Genomic DNA, 18245 nt, shown 5'->3' with positions numbered 1-18245 from the left:
TAATAGTAATTCTACTTATTTAATTTAGTGATCTATAATCTTAATTTTATAGGTATTACTTAAAAATCTTTAATTTAATAGGTTAAATTGATTTCTTATTTATTTTAAATTCTACTTTATTAAGGAATATAGATTATTTCAATTATAAAGTTTTTAAGTTGAATTAAAAATTAAATAAATTAATATCAATAATAACTAATATTAATTATTAATTATTTCAATTATAATTAATATTGCATTAGTTTTTAAAAAATATTTAAATTTACAGGTAATTAACTTTTATATGTTTTAACTTTTTATTAATTTTAATATTTATAATCTATTAACCCTGCTTGAACTACAATTTTTTATAATATGTGGATAATTATATCAAAAGGATTTTTAGAAAATAAGAAATTTTTTTTTAAAAAATACTTGAATTTTATAAGTTCTTTAAAAATCATTAATTTTACAAGTCAATTAATTAAAATAATATAAAATTTATTCAGTAATATATATCAATTAGTACGAGATAGTAAATTTGTGTTTTACTGATTTCATTTTAATTTTTTTAAAATATTTAAAATTATAACCTTATTCACAATTGTTTTATAAATTATTATGTAATTTTAATTTTACAATTATTTTTTTATAATTTTTAATACTCTTGTATATAATCTTACGTGAATAAAAAAAAGAAAAAGATTTTTTTTTAATTTTTAATAATTTTATTATAATATTAATTCAAACATTATTTAGGACATCATAAAATTGTAGATCTATAACAATAATAATTAAATTTATTGACTATTAAAAATTAATATAATATAGTAATATTATATTATATAAAAAAATTAATAAAAAGTCATATATATATATATATATATATATATAATAAATGTAAATAACGTTAAAATAATAAAAAGAAAAAGTCATTTTTCTTAAAAATGACTTAATCTTTTATTAATTCTTTCAATGTATTTTTTTAATATTTCAAGTGCTAAAAAATATATATATTTTTTTATTTTTCACAAATAAATCGAGTCCAAGTCTAAAATTAAAACATTTGTATAAAATTAAAATTAATGCGACTATTAGAGATTTTTTTTATTTAATTAGCTTTTTTTTATTTTTTATTTTTTTTTTTTCCTCATGGAGCCACTTTGGCTGCCAGCCCTAATAAAGTTTATTAGGTTTGTACACTACTCTCTCACACACATTATGGGCCCAACAAGTGGGAGTGGGACCCACAGACTTTGTGAGTGAAGAGAATCTATGCTAGAAAAATTCAGCTGATGCAACTTCAACAATAATAGGATTGATTCTGCAGTTCTACAACATGAAACAAGAGCCAAGTTAGCTAATAACAGAACTCTGCAATGGGCTGGGCTAGCAGGAGTTTACTTGCAGGTCAGAAGTTCATCTACTCAGTGTAAAAAAAAAAAAAACAAATTTCCAAAGAAGAAAAAGAAAGAAAAACAGAAGGGACTTCTGAAGGTAATGAAGAGTTGTTAAATTCTTGACATTAATCCTCATAACTTATACCAAGAAATGAACACTTCTCAATTTATACAACATTTGAAAAAATTGAATTAATGAAAGGCACTCAATGCAGTAACTCAAATTGGTGAATGCCAATGACAAATTTGAGATGAAGATGCACGAGGCTCCTACTCTTCTGATTCAAGACCAGGTACATATTCCAAACTGACGTCAAAAATTACAGGACTATTTGCAGCCACCCTTGGCCTTCCTGGAGCTGAAGTGAGACCTTTTGGGAATGCCAACTAGTGACAAGAATGAGGCAGAAACCAAGCAATTAGAAAGTTACAATAATAGTTTCTTCAAAATAGAGTTTCTTGTAAGATTGCTGTCAAGACATAGGGATATTCCTGATATCTCAGAACCCAAATGAGCTAAGAGAAATATAATCAACATCTAGAAGTCAATTAACTAAAGAAGTTAAAGCAGAAAAGATATGTCAATTCATTTGCTAAAAACTTTCATGCTAATTTAGATGTTAACAAGCATCTGTTTGATATAATGGATCACTTCCAGAGCACTGGAGGGAGGATCATAGACGCCTAATAGAAATTTAGCTTCACATACCTCTAAAGTAGGAACGCTTGAAGAAATACTATCAAAATAAATTTATGGATGGAAATGTGACTATGAAGGGAAGAATCACAAGTGGCCACAAAGTGATTGGGCTCGTAACTAAGTATCCAGATGGCAATGCAGTCCATTGATGCACGAGGAACCTATGCCATTATGCCACTATGCCATAAAAGTTTTGTAATATGCTCCCACCTGTTTAGACCAGCAATACTGGCCTTAAAAAGAATAGTGATTCACTATTGTGCAAATGCCAAATGTCTTACCAGTCTAACTCAGGACCCAAATAATCTGAGACAAAGGCAGCCAAATAAATAACATCTAATCATAATTCTTATTATTATTTTCTTCTTGTTAAAAGAGGACAGAGTAAATTACCGATCCAGGAATGTAGAGCCGACGCTTTCCCCCAGTTTTCATGCTCAGAATCCCTTCATCAAGTCCCTTGATCACCTATTCTAGTCATTCAAACTGAAAATCAGAGAGTACAGAAAAAATCTCAATTGGCAAAAACATTCTGCTGCTTAAAGAAAGTAGGTTTGATTCTTATTTCCTAAAGATTTATTTTAAGGTCTGCATGGTTGCTAACATAATAATCTCACCCAGAAAAACCACGGTGGTTTAGTTTAAGATATTTATGTTCTGGTCATCAATGTTAAGTAATTCAGGAATAGTCAAATCCTATTGAAATGGTTGGCTGAATTGCCTTGATCTACGGAGCTAATTGAACAAAATTGAAGTTTGAAATTTGGAGAAGCAATTATACGACAAAATAGCTTATGTGAGTAATATAGACAGAGATAGAGACTTCTCCATAATTATTTGACTGTGGGATAAGGGAAATAAAGTATTTCAGAACCAAAATTCACGAGGAACCGCATATGGAGCTTACCTGACCAGAGCCAACACGAAAAATATAAAGCTGTCCTTTCTCCAGAGAACTGCAAAACAAAACAAAACAAACAAATGAAATAATAAAAAATATTTTCCTCAATACCTCATAACTTATAAGGAAAAAAAAAAAAGAAGATATCATGGTTTCTTCCTGCTCTCATACTGGACTCTATACTAGACTTTTTTCATCACCAACTTGTTCCACCATCCAACAATATAACATCGAAAATCATTAATTCACATAGGCAAAATCATCTGTCGCCAATGAAGCAATTAATGATAACATATATTTAAATTAAGTCCTTATTTTCAAAAGCAGATTTTCTGCTTGTAGATCGTATGTATGACTACATACTAAAATTCAAATTTAAAAGCATATAAAAGTATCAACAATAGACCATCAATAATATTTTCAAATTTTAACAGTTAAAGTAAACATGTTTCATTCATGAAGACTTACCTATCAAATATTTGTCCAGATGGAATCATTGCTACATAATTAGCAGCCACCTGTGATTACAATTTGCACAGGCATGAATTACTATCGGAGAGAAGTTACAGGGGATAAGACAGAATAAGAAAGGCAAGGAAATAAATAAAATTTCCAGGTCATTGGCAGGCCAAGAATGTTAGGCTGACTGGTAATCCTTATTCTCATAATTACTGAAACAGGTAAACTGAATGAATCAAAGTGCTATCAGGAGTCCAAGAATGAAGGTCATAAACTTGTGTCAGTTCTAGAATAATTTAAACATATCTTAGACAAAAAAACATTTCAATTTTGTACAAGCCCAATTCAATCTAGTTGGACTTGTTTTCGGAGATAAACAAGCTGTTATATATATATATATATATATATGGAGAGAGAGAGAGAGAGAGAGAGAGAGAGAGAGAGAGAGTGAGATCAAATATATAAAGCAAAAGCTGATTGATTTTAGGAACTAATGCTGCGATCCTCAACATGCGAGCCAAAATAGGCGGCGCTAGGAAGCTTGACAGTGTTAATGTAATAAGCAATTTCATTTTTGACATCACAAACAAATAAAGGCCTTTTTGGATCTTGGTCAAGAGTCCAGTTGGTGTACATGTACTCATGGCTCCCACCTACAGTTAAGTGTATCAATTAAGCTAACCCCAATTCATATAGACATAAATGCAATAGAGAGTCATGAAAATATGTCAAACCTCATCAGCTTTCCAACAAGTCCTCAAAGGTTAGTTGAAAAGGCCATACAACTGACAGAGGCCTTAGAAGATAGACACAACCTTAGAAGATAGACACAATCTTCCATAGTCAATGTCAATGCAGGTCAAGAAAGATATAATTACATAACTTGAACATCAAATAGATATCTTATAGGTCCTCAAGTACTTCACATTTAGAGCTGATATGTCTTCTTCCTTCTTTTGTCATTTTAAGAGGAATTTACGCACCTGAAAACCAATTGGAGGAGTAGGGCCTTCTCCAACTTTAATATCCTTGTATTGCAATCCAGACTCTGTAGTTACCATGGGTACCTATATTAAAGAAAATTACTTCTGTGCTTAGTACTAAACATCATCTTTCTAAGCAAACAGCTAATGTTAACCAGAACTGATGGTCTATTAAATGCATGAATACAGATATTTTAACGCAAGAAGTGCTTTAGTAGTGACTTTATCACAATAAGCCTCCATTGCTAATTCAATGTGATGCTCCAGCAAATCTCAAGAATATGCATAGAGTGGCCACCAAGTGCTTATAGATTAACCATGTCTAGAATACAGCTATTGTTTGCAAGGTAATGACTGTACTGATCCAAATTAGTTCATTGAAAAGTAGGAAAGCAGTATGTTGCAAAACAAAGTTAAAAATTATAAGGATGTTTTCAAAGCGCACCAACATACTAATACTGTATCATTGTCAAAATATAACAAATTGAAAAGCAGGCTCTAGATTAGAAAAGGGATGAGACAGATGGATGTAGTCTGAAAATGAAAATATAAAGGATATATGACACTCTCATACTCATAGAATGGAGCTATAGAACAAGTTTCCTTCCTTGATTCCAATTTTGCATCTTCGACCAGTTAACACCCGAAGTCAGAAACTATTATAATTGGAATTTGTATCTAAGAGTTTTAGATAAATCAATAGCATATGATGAAGACCCTTGATGAAAGAAATGTACTTTAACTGTTTGATAAATATTAAAAAGAAATGAAAGCACATTTGGTCTTAATTATTAGCAGTAAAGACCAGGCATATGAACCCCAAACCACAGGCCTTGAAATTTGAATCTTTTGAAGCTAATTATAGAAGCTCTCAACATTTCAGGCAGTGAAGTGTAGCTGATGAAGTGGCTATGTAATCTCACCATACATTTTCAAGCTCCTTCTCGCAAGTATCATCACACAGCCTTGGCTTAATCTCTGGAGGCAAGCCAGCTCCCTTAGCTTCAGAAGAGTGTACTAGCATGCTTGAAACGCCAAGAACTAACCCAAGTACATCCCTACGCTTAATTGAACATATATCATCCTTGAACTGATCTCTTGACCTTGAAGCTCTAACTCTGATTTCCAAATTTGAGCGCTGCACAGCGAAACCTCGAACTTTATCACAGGAACTGCCATGGCGAATCCCAGACAGAGTGTTCACTGAACCCGAACCTAGCAACCATAATTAAGCTAATGTGTGAACAATTTCCGGGAGTTTGAGGTTAACGCATGATGATTAAACGCAAAGACATGGTATTGAAATAAGTGTGTACCAATTGGGAGAAGCAGAGATGAAAGAGAAGCAGCCATTGTTTTGCTCTGGTTCGTCTTCTTCTTGTTTCTTCCAGCGAAGAAGTGAGGACTTTGCAACGTTCACAAAATCTTGAGTGGATAACACGATATCTAGTTGGCTAAATTTGACCGTTGCCGAGTTTTAATGTGTTACGGTAAATACTTTTTTTTTTCCTTTTACTTATTCGGTATAAAGATCTTAATATTATTAAATTAAAATTAATAACCATTTTTTAAATACTAATACAATATAAAATTGATAAAATTATTATTTAAATTTTATATTTTAATTAAATTAATTATTTAATCTTTTATTTTTAAAAATATATTATTTAATTTATTTTTAGTCTCTAATTATTTAATTTTTTATTAATATTTTAATTAAATTAATTAAAGAGAAGTGAATAATTAAAGACATGGAGTGAATAATTAATAAATTTATAATTATAAAGATTAAATAATTATATTATTTAAATTATAAAAATAAAATAACTGAGTTAAAAAAATACTTTAAAATAATAAAAAAGATTAAGAGATTTTTGAAAATAAAAAATTAAAAAATAGAGAAATTAAGACTGTATTTAGTAGAACATAATAAAGTTGTAAAGATTATATTACATATTTAATTATGTCGTTTGATAATATAAAATTATTAGACGTAAGGGTAATTACATAACGCAAAGATAATTATTATATTCGATTATTTAATTTTATAAGTGTTTTTATAAAAATTAAATTTTAATTTTTTTTATAAAACTCTATTAATTTTTAATTTAATTTTATAAAATTAAAAATTTTTAAATTAATCCGTTAATTATTAATTATTTTATAAATAAAAATACTTTTATTATCACCATCATCATATAATCACAACTATTATTTGACTATCAATGGCAACAATCATTTCTACTTATTATTAATATTATATAAATAAATTAAATATTAAAATTAAAATTGACACATTATTTTTTATTATAATTTTAATTATACTATATAATTAACTATATCGCATTACATTATATCCTATTAAACCTAATTTAAGTGATTAAATTTTTAAAAATATAGAAATTATATAGTAATTTTTTTATAAAATTTGCTATTTTTAATTCTATTAATTAATTTATTTAAAACGTAATATTTAAATTTTTATATATAAAATATTTAAATAAATAATTATTATATATATATTTTTAATGCCCTTTTTGGCTGTCCGGTTGCTCAAGGGTTATAGGCGCGATACTTTCGCCTTGCGACTATATTTCTGTCTATTGTTTCTTCTTCCCTTCTATCTCAGCTTCTCTGCAACCCATAGAACGAGAGTGTCTATTTCAAAACAGCTTTTTCACTTCCTGTGAGCATCTCTCTCTTTCTTTCTCTCACTATATGAACCTCGTATATACATGATCTCGAGTTCAGAAACAAGATTATTATGTTATCTATGGCTAGGAATTCGGTTTGTAGTTAAGGGCTTTGGTTTCTTTTATTTACTTCCATGTTTGGTTTCTATGAAACTGGAAGAATCAGGAATCGTTTTACCTTGTTGGGTTTTGAAACAGCAAACGGAAAATCCAGTTTCTGTATCGGAATTTTTACCTTCTGGGTTTAATCTTATTCAATTTGCCTTTCGAGGCTTTGAGCTTTTACTTTGTTTGAGAATTGTAAGGGCTTACTAATTGCTATACTTGAAAGTATTGATTGCTTTCTTTTCTGTTGTTATTTTGTATTGACTTGGATATTCCATTGCTAGTCCTTTTTTCTAGTTCTTTCTTCATGCATATTTGTGGGTACTCACTTACTGTTTGGGTTGAACTCTGCAGTACCCATGTCGAATATAGTTCTTTTCGAGGATATTTTTGTGGTTGATAAACTAGATCCAGATGGCAAAAAGTTTGATAAAGGTATGATTTTTTAATTCCCCTATCTCCCAAATAAATGGTTGAAGCCTTTTTTTTTTTGTGGTTCTTGAATTGTCCTTTTCAGTTTCTCCCCCGATTTCTGGGACTCTTGGTGTTCTTGATTAACAGATTTAAGCCATGGTATGATTTGCCGGATTCTTCATCTAGGAAAGTTGTAACATATTACCGACTTGGGCATGCAACTTTCACCTTGCTTAAGGTTATAATGCTAGTTTGAATAATAATCCTCATTTTTAGATGAAAATTTGTACTTCATCTGGTTTCCATCCTGCAATGGTTAGAGGATAGAGAGAGCTTGGTGCATTGGACTAATGCAGCCAATAAAAAACTCAAGAAAGGCAATATGGAACATGGAAGATTTATAAGGAAGATCAAACACTGAAAAGCTATTGTTTCCTTGTGACAATGATGTAATCAATGCCAGATCTATCATCTATGTTATGTATGATACTTAATAGTGTGGTTGTGAATCTCAATTGTTTTGGAACTGGATCTTGTATACGAAAATCACTTGCTTCTCATTCTGTGCTTCTTATCCTGTATTATTATACTTTCAAGCTTATCAATACTTAATATATTAATGCATAAGTTCTTTGGAGGAACTTGACCTCAACTCTGTTACAAGTGGTTCATAGCATGCACATAGTTTAAGAAATTATGAACTTCATGAAAATAATGAGTTCCTACAATTTAAGGATTATTGATAGCGTTAAACCCTTGCCCTCTGTCCCACCAACTATAGGAATATGGATATGAAGTTGCTTTGTTGGACATAATATATTGAACTTCATTTACCTTTTGACCTTCATAACACTATATTTTATTTATTAAATCACTTTTGACAAAATACATGACAGTGGCAATGATACTTCAAATACTATATAAGAAAAGGGAATGCATAAAGCACTTATAAATATGATTCTGTGGAAGCTGTAAGCATTGTGCATGTAATTACTCTTTTTTACTTCTTTTGAACTATACTTAATTGTTTATGCAGAAATTGGAAATTTACCAGTTATTTGTATTTTTATGTAGTTTCGCGTATTGAAGCACACAGCCAGAACTGTGACATGTTCATGCACTTAGATGTGAATACAGAAATATACCCAATGGCTGTAGGTGATAAATTCACCATGGCGTTGGCACACACTCTAAATTTGGATGGAACACCCGACACTGGCTATTATATTCAGGTAAATCTTGTGGTTGTTTTAGTTTTTCAAAGTTATTGGTTTTGGAAAATCCTTGCAATACATAGTTTGGAACCCCATTTTTTTAGCCTATCAGTTGATTATAGATGCATGTTAACCATTTACTTTTATTTTGTAGTACATTTTGTATTACTTGTATCAAGTCAGAATGGTCTGTGTCCTGTTCATTTTATGCATCCAGCTGTACAGTACCCTTTTGAGTCAAATTAGTAGATTATTTGTTTGTACTGGTTTATTTACCAGTTTCTCTTGTCCAGTTCATAAAGCTTGGTCTGAGTTGATTGACCATCACTGTCTTTAATGATTTTTGCTTATGTCTGTAATACAAGTGTTCTGTTGTCTAATGTGTTTTCTATGTGTATGTTGTGCCTTGTGCGTGTTTCAGCCTTGGATTGCCAAATTAATGTAACTCATCATTTCCAATGAAAGAAAGAGTTGAAGGTACAATGGCTAGTGGATGATTTTGCATTATGTGTAGCATTGAATCAGTTTAGGTTAAAGGTATAACATATTAGGTGGTAAAGAAAGGATTCTTTGATGGTCAATATGCACACATGTGTGGGTGTGTGTGCACACAAGAGAGAGAGAGAGAGGTGGTAAAGAAAGGATTAATATCCACACAAAGACAAGTAATGTGTGCAAGGCATTTTTTATTACATATTTGTATGATTCTTTAACTTAGATATTATCAAGTGTCAAGTATGTGTTGTTATCTTTCTTTCTTTCTCTCCCTCTCTCTTTTTTTTTTTTTTGGAATCATATTTTATCTGGGATTATCAATATTTCATTAATGATAACAAAGATAATAATGACTCTCTACAACAATATGAAGCAAATAATAGCATTACTTTGGCTTTGTATGTTTATGAAATCATTTTGATTGGTTTCTGTCAAGTAAATTTTCAAACTATTGGAGGACAATTTTTGCCTAGCTAATGAATTGTTCCTCTGATGCAGGGAGCAAGGAAAACCCTTGCTGACAAATATGAATACATAATGCATGGGAAATTATACAAGATTTCTGAGGAAGGTTCAGGAAAAGCAGTTAAAGCGTATGTATCTGAACTTCAAAATTTTTATTTTTTGCAGGTTTTTTCAAATACATTTTAACTGTTAGGGATCTTCACTTATTTACTAGCACATTTGACCCAATTGTTGAGATTTAATTGATGTGCCAGTTGCCACCATTGCATATGCTGTTATTATTAAAATCAATATTTGACTTTTGTATTTCTTGCGACTTAGTGGCCTGATTGTCTTTTGCTTTTGGCTTCAGGGAGATATATGTTTCATATGGTGGGCTTCTAATGATGCTGAAAGGAGATCCTTCTCATGTCTCTCATTTTGAGCTTGATCAGCGGCTATTTCTTCTTACAAGGAAGTTGTGAAGTCCTTATCATTCTAGCTTGGCTCTCTAGTAGTTGTTCTTGATGCAATCTTACAAAGACAAAAGTTATTGCCTTGACAGAGAATGTTTCACTTGTCTTCAGGGTCAATACTTTATTTACATATGGCAAAACTTTAACTCAGTTTGGTGTATTTCTATCTTAGTGGCTAAAAAGCAAAAGAAGTGATGGTTGTCTCTGACAGTGACTGAGGTTAAATTATGGTGAATACTGTCTTATACCATTATTTGTGTGTTATGTGTTGATTTTATCTGATGGGGGTGGAAAAGGAGTTATTTGGCTTGGCTGGCTTGATTGTTTGATTGATATGAGCAATGACTTGCGGGCATAGGTAATTAAGCTTATCTGCCGTCTTCTCTATTGCCTTGAGAGTTGAGAGCAGGCTGCTCCGTTAAAATCATGTATGATTTGGTCTTATAGTTTCATAGTTTGGTGGATATCTTGTGTTTACAAGTTTAAGTTTATCACAGATACAAATGAAAATAATATATTAATAATAATGAGAGGAAAAATCACGAATATACCGAACAAAATTTTCCGCCCTGCGATCCCTTCAACAAAGAAGCCCGTCATCGGGGAGCCCGATGACCCCAAAGACCTTCAATTCATCTTACATAAAATGCTATCTGAGGGCCTCATCAACAATGCCATTAAGATGTTTGACGCTTTATCTAAAGTCGGCCTTACCCATGAGGCTTTGGAGCTCTTCTCTCAGATCAAGGACAAGAGCCACATGCCTGACGTAGCGGCCCATACTGCCGTCATTGAGGTTTATGCCAATGCCGGCCGGTCAAAGGAGGCTCCCAAGGTCTTCCTGCGCATGCTGGCATGCGGAGTTGCGCCCAATGCCTATACTTACACCGTCCCCGCTAAGGCAGTTGCTACTGATGGGAAATTGGCAGATGCCAAGAAGTATATCTGGGAAATGATAAGCAAGGGAATACGTCCCAATGTGGGTACGTACACTGCAGTGTTCCAGGCATAGGCCGAGGAGAAGAAAGTGAATAAGGCCAGGGAGTTTCTGTAGCAAATGAAGGATAAGGGACTTGTGCCCGATGAGAAGGCTGTCCGGTAGGTTGTGAAAAACCAGAGAGGTGAGGTATTTAGAACTTGCCTCATTTACATTCTTGACTTGTTAAATGAGATTGACAATCATGGAAAAAACACAACTACAGATGGTGTAGGTGTGTTTGGGCCGTCACTGGACTTTCTGAAAAATAGTTCACTACACCGTCTACACTTTACAGGAAGATGAAATCACAGATGTAATATATAATTTCTCCTTGGCAGGGATGGATTACAACTCACTGAGATTAGTTGTAACCATTTGATCTCTAGAGAAGAATTGAAAAAAAAAAGAAAGATAAAAAGGTCCAAATCAAATTAGGCCAATTGAAAAGAAAAGTCCAAATTTTAGGAGTAATTATAATTGTTGTCAAAGAGTCAATTAATAAATTATTTTATTAATCAAATAAAATTTTAAAGGCTATAATTTACTGTCAACTTTTTTAATTTTAATTTAATCTATTTGATTACAATTGTGACAACGAAGGTTCAGTTATAATATATAAAATTAAAAATTTTACCCATAATTGTTATTAGCCCTAAATTTTTGAATTTTTTATTCAATTGACCAATTACAAGATTACAAAGCATAATTCTAGGTGAAGCCATTCTCATGCTACTTGCTCAAACCATACAAGAGGATAACCTGCCGTGTGTTCAAACACTCAAGGCAATGCGAAAATGCATCAAACATCTCAATTGTACAACGAAAATATTGAGTTTTGTAATGGTCCCTGCTATAATCTTTTCTCTTCTTTTTAATTTTTAATTAGCACGCTGATAGTCTTTTCATAATTACATCATTTAGTTTGTGATAACAAGGTGCACACTATGAATTTAAGTTATGCTTTGATAGAGCAATGTAATACAATCAATTATATAATACAATTAAAGTTGTAATTTAATATAATGTAATTATCATTATATTCTTATATTTGGTCGTAAAATAAAAATATAAATAATATAATGAAATGATAATTTTAATATTAACATTTAATTTATTTATAGCATTAATAATAAGTGGTAGTAATTACAGTGATTGGTAGTTGAGTAGTAGTGGTAGTTATATAGTAGCTAAGTGGTGGTAGTGATGGCGACAGTAGTAGTTAGGTAGTGTTAGTGGCAACGTGAGATAATAACTTGCAGGTAGTGGTATAGACACTTATTTTTTGACCCTTGGAATGCTTGCTTTGTAAAGGCAGGAGATGAAAATACACTTGGATAATGATGAATCTTAAAACGCAGATAAGACTATGGAATAACAAGAATATTAATAAAATAAAATAATTTTACATTTTAGAAAATTAATTTCATTGTTTTAAAAATAAAAGATTTTTAAGGGCTATAAGCCTGTATTATTTAATTGGTCTTAATATAATATTTTTCAAGATTTTAAATGGATTTATGAAGTATTTAATTGAGCTAATTAAATAATGAAGCCCATTAAACTTATACTTTCAGCTATTAAATAAATGTAAGCTTATATATTTTGGGCTTTATTAAAGGGCATTTTTCCTCAACTCAGTTGAATGATGCAATCAGACCCTATGGCGCTAAGGTCTTTGCACCTTGGAGCTAGTTTCTGAAGGTTTGTCTGAATGCCACTTATATGGCATCCTCTTAGATAGAAACTTTACTTCTTCTGATGTTTCCCCAGCTTCTAAGGTAGCTCTCAGATCTTCTAGGCAGTTTAGTTGTTGATGATTGCCTTTCTCCACCAATTCATAGTACAACTTAAATGCTTCTGAAAGTTTTTCCATTTTGCATAGACCTTTAATTACTGCATTGCATATACCACTATTAACATTCTGATGTTTCTCCAAACAAAACAGCACCATTTTGTGTGCCTCTAGTAACTATCTATTTTGGGAAAGGAAGACTATAACACCAGCCATTTCCCAACGTCGAAATTTCTGTCGTTGATGGAATATTCTAACAAATTCGAAGTTTTCACAGGCTAGGGAATGGTGATAAGAAGTGCATGTGTTTGTATGTGTGCTGTTTTCAAAATGTATTTAAAAATGAAAATGTTTTAATGGTTTTGCTCAAAGAAAAGTTTTAAGAACTTTTGGGCACAAGGAACATCGATAGCCGAAATATGGACTTTCGACAGCCAAAGTCCTTTTTACTGTTCAAATTGATTTTAGACATAATAGACTCCAGTAGCTGAAACTATGACTTTCGGCAGCCAAAGGTCCCTCAACAAGTGATGGTATAAAAGGCTAACAACCTATTTTCTGACCTAAAAGTGATTTGATTTCTCACTCCTTTTTCTCTCTTAACTTGGTACACATGCAAAAGGCTGCCTAAGGAGATTTTCTTGGCTATTGCACATGGCGAAGCTTGATTTCTTCTTCAGGAAGCTTGGTGAACATGGATTGAAGTTAGAGCCGTCAATGCACTTTCTTCTCTATTTCAAAGGAAAGAGGTAGTTCCTCATTCTTTTGATCCTTTAGAAGAATTCAAGTATACTTAAGCATATGAGTTTGTTGGATTTTGAATTGCATGTGATTTTTACATGGTTTTAAGTTTTGATTTTGGGAAAAGGGTTGCATGTGAGTTTGTTTTTTTTGAATGAAAGTATGTCTTTTTGATGTGTTTTGGGTATTTTATTATTCAATGAAGTATTGTTTTTGTTAATGTCTAGTCCAAGTGTTTATGGACCTAGAATGGTTGGTTTCCTTAGTTAAACCTAAAGATTTCTTATTTTTATGTTGATGAAAGTTTCATGGAACTTGAATTTTAGTTTGTAAGTGTTGCATATGAGCTTGGAGCATAGATTCAAGTTGTTTTAGGCCTTGAGAATGTGTTTATGTGTTTGAATTGTGATTTGGAGCTTTGGAGTATGTTTTGGAGGTTATAGAAAGAGGAATTCTGCTAGTTTTTAACTTAGAAATTCTAAAAATTTTTAGGTTTGGCTGCCGAAAGCCATTATTTCGATAGCTAAAGCATGTAATTTCTCAAAAAAATGTGGAGAAATTCCATGTTTAACAGCCCAAGTCCAAGCCTTTGGCAGCCGCAGTGGCTACTACATAAGATGGGCACCTGATGATCAAAGGTTCGATAACCGAAGTCCAAAACTTTGGCATCCGAACTTGGTTCTACCAACATTATTTTTTGTTCAATTCCAAGGTTTCAAAACATGATTTTATAATTCCCAAGAGCCTAGAATAAGATGTTTGAAGTGTGTATAGAATTCTAGAGCTTCGAATAGCTCATAGGTTTTGATGATTATAGGATCAAATTTGAGGGATTCAGGAAGCTAAGGATCCGAGGTTAGCTACCGTTCATGATATATGATTGATACGCTATAAGAGATAAGTAATTCTAACCTTAATAAATGTAAGCTTGTTAAATTTAAATTATGATCATCCTTATGCATCATGTCATATTTATTTAGGGAGTATGCATCTAGAACACGAATATATTGTATAATTGCATAATTATTTTTGGTGCATGATGGATTATGGATGACCCATTGACTCTCCTCATGTTTATGACCATGTTATGTTATTTATGTTATGGATCCATAAAATCCAAGAGGAGATCTTACGATATTTCTTGGTACATGACATATGTCATGTTATAAGTGGAAGTCCGGAGGAGCCTCCGTATGAGCCAGGCATATTGGATACAGTAAGCGAAAAGTCCTGAGGAACCTCTTTATGAGCTAGGCATATTAGATTAGGGAAGTCACCGGTGACATGTCTATCCTATGTGAAATATTTATGATGTGAAAGCTCATCTGAATGATGCATTACATATGTATGAAATGAATGTGATAATTAAATGTGGTTAGTTTACTCATAAAGCTTGTGTAAGCTCACCCCCTTTCCTGCAAGAGTACAGGAATAGAAGAGTTCTTTGGAGGTTGAGCAGAAAGAATAGGTGTGGAGTGTTTAAATGTGTATTATTCAATTAGTGGACATGTAATATGTAAATGAATAGTTACTGTGCTAGTGTTTAGGTTTGATAGATGTTTTTATTAAGCATAAGTAATGTAATTATGTATGTTTTAAATCTAAGCTAACTCCTCATGTGAGAATGTATGTATGAACCTATTTACACTTTAGTGTTTTATGTATGAAAATGTTCAAATTCTGAACTGATTTTTATGATGATGATGATTGAGAAATCTAAAGTGTAATGGTATGGAGTATGCTTGGATTATGAGTACAGGATTATGTTCATCATTAATAGGTTTTTAAGCTTACCACAGGTTGTGGTAGCCTTAAGCTGACCCAATCCCTAACACTGGTAATGGTCCCTAGTTGGGTCATTACAAAAACAATCAATCTTCCATGCCAACAACATACTCAATATCATAAAGTAACCCAACAATATGAAATGCTTTATCTCGCAGTCCACTACTAAAGAGTAATCTAATAGTATGTGTTGATAGATTCACATTTTGTCTAATTTTTCCCTCCAACATCAATAATATAAATCTAGCTGATTTATGTGCACATCCCTTTTCCAGAAGTCCTGCTAGTATAGAATGGAAAGTAGAAGTTTTAGGGACATGGGAGCTCTTTATCATCTTCTCTAGAGTCTGGTAGGCAAGAAGAGGTTCACCCTTATGCAAAACACCATCAATCAATGATTGATAGGTTTCAAAATTAGGCATAAATTTTCTTCTTAACATCAAGACCAAGAGCTCATACGCAACTTCACATGTACCTTCACTACACTGCCCCATTATCAGAGTCTTATAAGAAGGAGGATCTTGTGTTCCCTTTTTCATTAGCTACCTGAAAACTCTTTCTACCTTATTAGTCTTCCCATTTTTATTCAAAAATTCAAACATGGATTTGTATGCTGCAACCAAAGGTGTACACCCATCATCTCTTAATAAAATCTCCTTGTTTAATAGCTCATCAAACAATTGCTCTGCTCTTTCAAAGTCCCCTCTTTGACATATTGAGTAGAATTTGGTTGGACCTTCCATTCCATCATCTTCTCAAACGTCTTTAAGGCTTCATTCAAATTCCTTGGATTACAATGTGCATTCATCAATGTATTAAAAGTATAGGTATCAGGAGTAAATCCTCCAACCCCTAAGGCTCCCTCCAAAATCTCTTTAATCTTTTCAATCCTCTACGCTTTATAAAGACCCTTAATAACAGTGTTATAAGTAACTTCATTTGGTTTTAATCCTTTATTGCCATCTCTTAAAAAAAACCAAAGCCTCATCAATATTTCGCTTCATACAATACCTTCTAATCAAAGGGGTGTAAGTAATATTTGGCAAATTTAAAAGATGATATGCGACTAATTTTATGGGATTACAAGCACATTTGACAAAATTGAATTGTAATGAATGCATTTATGCCATTAAAAAAAATAAATCTCAAAATACATAAATAAAAATGTTAATGAATAAGGTGAAGGCTTGGGGTGAATGAAAAAAAATGGAGATCTCAAGCGACAGCTTAGAGAAAAACTCAGTGTTTTTAGAGAGAGATGGGTTGGAGAAGTTTCCTTCATCGCCGATTAAGGATAATCGAGTAGTAAAGAAAGTGAAACTTAGGTTTAATGGTGACAGTGGGGAAGGAGCTAGGTTATCCTTTAGGGATAAGGAAGTTTCTAGGCTGGGGGAAAAGATGGATTTGATTTGGTTAATGAATATGAGGAGATAGAGATAGCTGAGTCTGATGTGATTGTAGAAAAGGAAGGGAATGCAACAAAAGTGTTTATTTTTCATGACTTGCAATGCAAGTTGGCTAGGCAATGGGAGAAAACAATTATAGTCAAAGTTCTTGAGAGGAAGGTGGGTTACAAAACTCTGTTTAATTGCCTGCAAGCTCTTTGGAAACCCTGTAATATAAAGATGTTAGAGTTGGGTAATGATTTTTTCCTAGTTCATTTTGTAGATGCTTTGGATGTCCATATGTGACACCCCTCACCCATCTACAATGTAGCCGAGCAAGAAGTGCACATTCGGTGTCGGAGTACCCTATCTTATCTGGTCGTGTCCATTGTTAATTTTTAAACTTTGTAGAAAACATGTGGTAATATATTTTTTTTTATCACAATTTATTTCTGTGGAAACTCGGGCATAGCCTTCTCTGATTTAATGGCATCTGGCGGGTTTCAATAGTTACCTGTTAAAAATAATTTCATATGTGTATTATTTTTTCATGTACCATATTATATCATTTCAAGAAAATGAAATTCAGTTCATTCATATAAAAATTTATATACAAAAATTACAAGCTTTATTTACAGTCCAAAATATAAATTCATTTAATTATAATGTTCAAAATTAATATACATCTCATTATACATGAACCAAAATGCAAAACCTAAGTACATGTGCCCTACCAAAATAAACACTGCTGAGGTGACTCTGAACTTGTAGCAAATAGGGTCTATGACACCCCTTATTCGTCTACAGTGTAGCCGAGCAAGACATGTCAAACTCAGTATCGGAGCACCTTATCTAATCTTACTTACTCTTAAATAATTTTAAACTCATTATCTTTTAATATCAATTATTATTATTATTTATTTATTTTTTCTAAGAAGAAACTGACGGAGTTTTTCCTATTTTAATACTGTTTGGCGTATCTCGCTATTTACCTGCTTGCAATTTTCGATAATATATTTACAATAATAATCTCATCATTTCATGCATCATCTATATATTTCAATTCTGTCTTCAAACCCATACAATCTCATTTATGCTCAAATTACATAAGCAAAATTTTCAAATTTCATTAATTTACATAATTTACAAAATAATTACATAATTTCATAATTTACATGATATATAAATTAATTACATATGAAAAAGCTAATTTATTAATTTGTATCACATACCTATTAATTACATTTTCATAATCTACATTACAATACTATAACTAAGCATTTTATACAAAATACAAAAT

The 18245-nt window shown here is 31.8% G+C and overlaps 3 protein-coding genes and 1 pseudogene across 7 annotated transcripts; 2 read left to right on the top strand and 2 right to left on the bottom strand.

Moving 5' to 3' along the window:
* Window positions 1–1448: 1448 nt before the first annotated feature.
* On the bottom strand, window positions 1449–5875 carry LOC110649849 (peptidyl-prolyl cis-trans isomerase FKBP16-3, chloroplastic). Of its 3 annotated transcripts, none has more exons than XM_058148331.1 (7): window positions 5739–5875; window positions 5351–5637; window positions 4423–4506; window positions 3449–3498; window positions 2987–3035; window positions 2473–2547; window positions 1449–2385 (listed from the first exon to the last, which is right to left on the bottom strand). In XM_058148331.1, the coding sequence occupies exons 1-7, from the start codon at window positions 5773–5775 to the stop codon at window positions 2365–2367; spliced, it is 603 nt and encodes a 200-aa protein (XP_058004314.1). In that variant the 5' UTR covers window positions 5776–5875; the 3' UTR covers window positions 1449–2364. The 3 variants fall into 3 exon arrangements, with proteins under 3 accessions (XP_058004314.1, XP_021660267.2, XP_021660269.2); XM_021804575.2 differs by having other exon boundaries at window positions 1449–1766; XM_021804577.2 differs by having other exon boundaries at window positions 1773–2307.
* A 1080-nt stretch (window positions 5876–6955) lies between these two features.
* On the top strand, window positions 6956–10513 carry LOC110649848 (DNA-directed RNA polymerases II and V subunit 8A). 3 transcript variants are annotated; one of them, XM_021804572.2, is made up of 5 exons: window positions 6956–7108; window positions 7575–7655; window positions 8709–8866; window positions 9842–9936; window positions 10161–10513. In XM_021804572.2, exons 2-5 carry the CDS (start codon window positions 7580–7582, stop codon window positions 10270–10272), a joined length of 441 nt encoding a protein of 146 aa, XP_021660264.2. In that variant the 5' UTR covers window positions 6956–7108; window positions 7575–7579; the 3' UTR covers window positions 10273–10513. The 3 variants fall into 3 exon arrangements, with proteins under 3 accessions (XP_021660264.2, XP_021660265.2, XP_021660266.2); XM_021804573.2 differs by having other exon boundaries at window positions 6969–7180; XM_021804574.2 differs by lacking the exon at window positions 6956–7108 and adding an exon at window positions 7238–7415.
* Window positions 10514–10646: 133 nt separating this feature from the next.
* Window positions 10647–11692, top strand: LOC110649846 (pentatricopeptide repeat-containing protein At4g38150-like). The gene has a single exon (XM_058148332.1). It carries the CDS (start codon window positions 10694–10696, stop codon window positions 11273–11275), a length of 582 nt encoding a protein of 193 aa, XP_058004315.1. The 5' UTR covers window positions 10647–10693; the 3' UTR covers window positions 11276–11692.
* Window positions 11693–12908: 1216 nt separating this feature from the next.
* On the bottom strand, window positions 12909–16681 carry LOC110649847 (pentatricopeptide repeat-containing protein At1g02060, chloroplastic-like; annotated as a pseudogene).
* Window positions 16682–18245: the final 1564 nt, after the last annotated feature.

The sequence above is a fragment of the Hevea brasiliensis genome, chromosome 6, assembly GCF_030052815.1.
Source record: "Hevea brasiliensis isolate MT/VB/25A 57/8 chromosome 6, ASM3005281v1, whole genome shotgun sequence".
Lineage (NCBI taxonomy): Eukaryota > Viridiplantae > Streptophyta > Magnoliopsida > Malpighiales > Euphorbiaceae > Hevea > Hevea brasiliensis.
Note: the sequence above shows the minus strand (reverse complement) of the source record. Positions and strands in the feature narration are given on the sequence as shown.